The 5,380-nt window shown below is 42.8% G+C and overlaps 1 protein-coding gene across 2 annotated transcripts; it reads left to right on the plus strand.

Annotated features, from left to right (window-relative positions):
* The first annotated feature begins 274 nt into the window (after nt 1-274).
* LOC111234114 (CD82 antigen-like) lies at nt 275-4,005 on the plus strand. Of its 2 annotated transcripts, XM_022762042.1 has the most exons (9): nt 275-475; nt 1,039-1,117; nt 1,407-1,519; nt 1,886-1,960; nt 2,031-2,126; nt 2,518-2,715; nt 2,815-2,898; nt 3,133-3,382; nt 3,744-4,005. In XM_022762042.1, the coding sequence occupies exons 1-8, from the start codon at nt 410-412 to the stop codon at nt 3,379-3,381; spliced, it is 960 nt and encodes a 319-aa protein (XP_022617763.1). In that variant the 5' UTR covers nt 275-409; the 3' UTR covers nt 3,382; nt 3,744-4,005. The 2 variants fall into 2 exon arrangements, with proteins under 2 accessions (XP_022617763.1, XP_022617764.1); XM_022762043.1 differs by lacking the exon at nt 3,744-4,005 and having other exon boundaries at nt 2,781-2,898; nt 3,133-3,308.
* Nucleotides 4,006-5,380: the final 1,375 nt, after the last annotated feature.

The raw sequence follows: 5,380 nt of genomic DNA on the forward strand, positions 1-5,380 counted from the left end.
AGTCCTGAACCGGGTCTTAGTGATGCTGCTAGAGACCAAGACTGCTGGGGGAACTCCCATGATGCTCTGCCACGACTACTCAAGACTCATCACCATCATTAATCATTCACTGTTATTAATAATAACACCAGCAGTTTCCTTGTTCCTGCTGTTTCCACTCCCACTTGCACTGTGTGTGTGTGTGTGTGTGTCTGTGTGTCTGTGTGTGTGTGTGTGTGTGTGTGTAGTCAGATCTGTTTAATGTTTAGAGACAATGAGGAAGTGTACTCTGATCTCAGGTGTTTTTGCAGCAGAAGTTGCGCACAGTCTGACTGGAGCTGAAACGTTCACTGGAGAACCCGACTGAAGAACCTCCTGATGACTGAACAGAACCAGAACTGATGAGACTGATGAACAGATGTGACGAGAGATGAAGCTGGAGGTGAAGATTCAGCTGTTGAAGTTCTGCTCTGCAGTTTTCAACTCCCTCTTCCTGGTGAGGAAACTTTACATTTTATCATCTGTCTTCAACCGAGACACAGACACAGACACAGATACAGAGACAGAGACACAGAGACAGACACAGAGACAGACACAGAGACAGACACAGACACAGAGACACAGAGACACAGACACAGAGACACAAGAGCACACAGACACAGAGAGACAGACACAGAGACAGAGAGACAGACACAGACACAGAGACAGATACAGAGACCAGATACAGAGACAGACACATAGACACAGATACAGAGACCAGAGACAGAGACACAGAGACAGAGACAGAGACCAGAGACAGAGACACAGAGACAGAGACCAGAGACAGAGAAACAGACACAGATACAGATACAGAGACACAGAGACAGAGACCAGAGACCAGAGACAGAGATCAGAGACCTGGACACCTGCTGGAGTCACTGGTTCCTTGTAAAATGGATTTTTAGGATTAGGATTAAGGCGGGAAAATGAGGCCCCAGTTCACAATGAACATCAGAAAACATCTGTACAGTAACATAGTGAAGACAGAGACTGTGTCTGACCTTTGACCTCTGTCTGCAGGCTCTGGGTCTGAGTGTTGCCGGCTGTGCAGTTTGGATCCTGTTTGGCAAAGGAAACTTTCTGACCGTCCTCTCCTCTGGTAACTGAGTCTGATCCACATGTTGCATGTTGTTAATCTCCTGTCGGGGGGGTGGGGGGGCACATGACCATGAAAAACACCTCTGAACCTGCAGCTTCAAATCACCTTCACTTCCTCATTTGTTTGTTACTGGACAGAAGTTGCACGGCTGCTTCCAGTCTTTGTGCTAAGCTAGGCTAACAGTTTCCCCCTGCTTCCAGTATTGTCTATAAGATTTAATTTTGTGTATTTGTGTGTGTGTGTGTGTGTCTGTGTGTGTGTTTGTGTGTGTGTGTATGTGTGTGTGTAGTGGAGTTGAGTACAGTAGCTGTGGGGCTGTTGATCATTGGTGGAGTGGTGGTATCAGTCAGTGTTGTTGGATGTATTGGAGCTGATGGAGAGCATAGATTTCTGCTACTGACCGTGAGTCACAACACCTGATATGACACCTTTCAAAACCTGATATAACATCTGTAACACCTGATGTAACACCTAATATATCACCTGTAACACCTGATATATCACCTGTAACACCTGATATAACACCTGTAACACCTGATGTAACACCTGTAACACCTGATATAACACCTGTAACACCTGATGTAACACCTGTAACACCTGATATAACACCTGATATATCACCTGTAACACCTGATATAACACCTGATATATCACCTGTAACACCTGATGTAACACCTGTAACACCTGATGTAACACCTGATCACAATCATCTACATAAGACATGACATGAGTCCTCCAGACTGACTGAACTCTGCTGGTCCTCCTCAGTACCTGGGCTTCCTGATCATCCTGGTCCTGGGCCAGCTGTTCGTCACCCTGCTGCTGCTCATCAACAGGAACAAGGTGAGAAGACTTTTATTTTGGTGGGAAGGATGTTGAAGCTGTCTGTAACCCAGAGTCTGTGTGGTGTCAGATTGAACGGAGTCTGGACGCAGCAGTGGATCAGATCATCCTTCAGTACGGAGGCAGCAGCTCTCAGGACGCACTGATGGACAACGTGCAGCACTATGTGAGCGTCTCTGCTGTTTGAGATTTTTAATGTGAAACTGCGTCATTGTGTTTTTACCGTTTTAATCAGGTCCGTTTGTTTTTGAGAGGAGAAGATCTCTGAGGATCAGTTTTTAAATAACCACATATTCTCCCCCAACTCTGCGTGTGCAAAGCCTCTCTGCTCTGATCAAATACTTTTTTGAGAAATTTTTATTTTCCTTTTTGTATTTTGTATTTTTATACTACAGCAGGCCAAGTTTACCATCTTTACTTTAAATAAAATAAATATAAAAGGACTACAGCCTTATCTATATGTGATAGCCATGTTGCCCCCTCACTCTTCTGTGTGCCTGTATGTTTGATTATTTAACTTTATTTTAACTAATTGAAAGATAATGACTGATCGACAGGGGGAGTGCTGCGGCAGGACGGGGCCAGCTGATTGGCTGAAGAACTCCTATATCCAGAGTCTGAACCTGACCAGACCAGACGTACTTCCTTGTTCCTGTTTCAGCTCGTATCGTCGCAGCTTTAACTCGTCCTGGTGCTCAGAGCTGCTGAACTACACCGAGCCGCCGTACGGACGAGGAAACAGCTCGTATGACCAGGTACGTCTCAGACACATCGTCACATATCGAGTTACACATTGTATTGTCTGCTCATCGTTGTTCAGGATGCGGCGTGTGTGTGTGTTGTTGTTGTTGCAGGGCTGCAGGCAGACGCTGAGTGTGTGGCTGCAGGAAAATGCTTTGACCATCCTCGGTATGGACGTCAGCCTCATTCTGATCCAGGTCAGAGTCTCTACAGAGAGCAGTTGCAGCAGTAAATGATTCTGTTATACTGTGGGGTGTAATGACAGTGGCAGCCTGTAGGGGGCCTCTGTAACACCTGACACTTGTATCAGCTGATATAACAGCTATAACACCTGTAAAACCTGATATAACACCTGTAACACCTGTAACACCTTTAACATTGAGTTCACTATAAACAGGTTTTTACTGCACTGACACTCTGTCTCTCTTCAGGTGCTTCAGTTTGTGGTCATGGTCTACCTGTACCGCGCGGTCGGAAGGAAAGCCTCTTTGAAACGATCCAATCGGCTCATTGACCCTGACCACGCCCACCTAGACCACGCCCAAGCAGAAGACCCCGACTATGGGGAGCAGAACGACGCCTCCCCAGACCCCAACGGTGGTTATATACACACCGCTTATCACCATGACAACCAGAATCACAACCGGGTGTACCTGGAGCCGGCTCAGGGCTACAGCTGAGGTGATGTTTGGATCACAGCTGAACTTCATTAAATCTGTAGTTGTAACAGAAACATAAACAGTTCTGAGCTGTTTGTTCATTTTCTATCAGTTTGTAAGAAAGAAAAGTTTATTAATGTGACATGGAAACAACGTGCTTCACAAACAGATGACAAATAAAGATTTGAAAGAAGAAGAGAACGTTCATTTAGACAAAGAACATCAGGTAACATGAGAACAGCTGGCTGCAGCTGGAGAGATTTCACAGGTGTGTGCTGCTGAAACGTACCTGACAGGAACGTTGGGCCTCAGAGTTCATCCTGTGACGTACTGGGAGCCAGTGTCAGGACTGAAGTGTGGTCTGTTCTTTTGGTTCTCATTAGAACCCATTTGTTTGGTATGAGCTGAAGCTGATGGATGAAGAAGGAGGAGGAGACTGGAACAGTCGTCAACCTGCTGGAAATAAAAGCATGAAGAAGTTTTTCATACGCAGAAAAATGTCCTTTTGGAGCCGTATTTTCCTCCTCTGTCACCACGGCTTCTCTGACCCACAATGCCACAGTCATACACTTCGCTAAACTCTGATCATGTGACTCTTACTTTTCAAAATAATATACATGAAGGGCATCTAATTTACAACCAAAAATTACTTTAAATATTATATTTTTAATTATAAAAGTATTTCAAACAAACGTTTTACCCTTATATCCTATTCATTCAAATTATCATGTATTTATATGAAACGGAAAAAATAAACATGTCAATGAAATCTGTCCCTCAGACAGTAACCCCGTTGTTAAGTTGAAAAACACAAAAGAACTTTTATTCCACACAAGCAGGTCGGCTGATGTTTCTTTGTTAACTCAACATGACAGGACACGGTAAGAAAACCATATGACTCCACAGTTATTCTAGCCTCCACTAGACTCCTTCATTCCACAGCTCAACTGGAGTAAATGTGCACTCTCTTAAAGTGACAGTACCTGAATAACATATTCTACACATAAAATATAACTTAAAGTCAAATTTAATAAAATTATGATTAGTTTTTTACTATCCAAAAGGTATAACTCAAAATTTACCAATTTGAATATTGTAAAAAAATAAATAAAAATCAAGCTAATCCTTGTCTCATACAGATGAGTACTGTCACTTTAAGAAAAGGCCGGTAACCTGCTCAGCTGCTGCACATGAAATTGTTACAAATTAAGGCAAGAAATAAAAATGCAAATTTAATGAGGACAGTCTTCTTCACATTCTTACTGACGGCTCATGAGACCCAACGACAGGAGTGCAGGCTCTGCAGTTACAATCCCATATCACCAAACTGAAATATTCAGACAAACTTCTGATATCCGAGACCAAATAAAGTCCTCATTTGCAATGCTTCTGTATCAGCACTCACAAGTCTCAAGTTTATTGTGTTTGAGGGTAATTTACAACACATTACAACAGAACTGCATTGTAAACTAGAGTGAAACCATCAGCATATTGTGGTTGTTTTTACAGTTGTAGAGCTTTGGTCAGTGCAGCGGTACATCAGAGTTGTTACCGAGTGTTTCCTCATTACGTCATCATTATGTCACAATGAGTTCCTTCACAACAAATCAGAGACAGCAAGTATTTCAATTATAATATTCACGCCACATATAAATAATCATATCCAGGTTGTTTTCTGATGCATCAGTGATGACGACGACAACTTAGAAAAATAAATGTAATTAACAGAATATCATTTTAACTCCTCTAAAACATTTAACTATGATCTGTGTGGGAATGTAATTACACAAAATACAAAACGCTCGTCCGTCTGACAAAAATGACTTGGCTTAAAAATGAATGTGACTTGTAGAGCAATAATATACTGGCCTTTGTCACACTGAAAAATCGCATATTTTTCCTAACGCTAACTGCCAGTCATCTGCAGTCTGTTCCTGTGAGGAAGAGAAAAGACGAAGGACCTTTCTGTCTGAATTTTTTCCGTCTGTCTCTCCTGGTGTGTAGAACATTGCAGTTGTGC

Source organism: Seriola dumerili, unplaced genomic scaffold, assembly GCF_002260705.1.
Source record: "Seriola dumerili isolate Sdu_G_001 unplaced genomic scaffold, Sdu_1.0 BDQW01000435.1, whole genome shotgun sequence".
Classification (NCBI taxonomy): domain Eukaryota; kingdom Metazoa; phylum Chordata; class Actinopteri; order Carangiformes; family Carangidae; genus Seriola; species Seriola dumerili.

Coding starts and splice junctions, on each gene's coding strand:
- LOC111234114 (XM_022762042.1), top strand. CDS start 410: ATGAAGCTGGAGGTGAAGATTCAGCTGTTGAAGTTCTGCTCTGCAGTT. Junction 1,961..2,030: donor TGCTCATCAACAGGAACAAG/GTGAGAAGACTT, acceptor GTGTGGTGTCAG/ATTGAACGGAGTCTGGACGC. Junction 2,716..2,814: donor GAAACAGCTCGTATGACCAG/GTACGTCTCAGA, acceptor TTGTTGTTGCAG/GGCTGCAGGCAGACGCTGAG.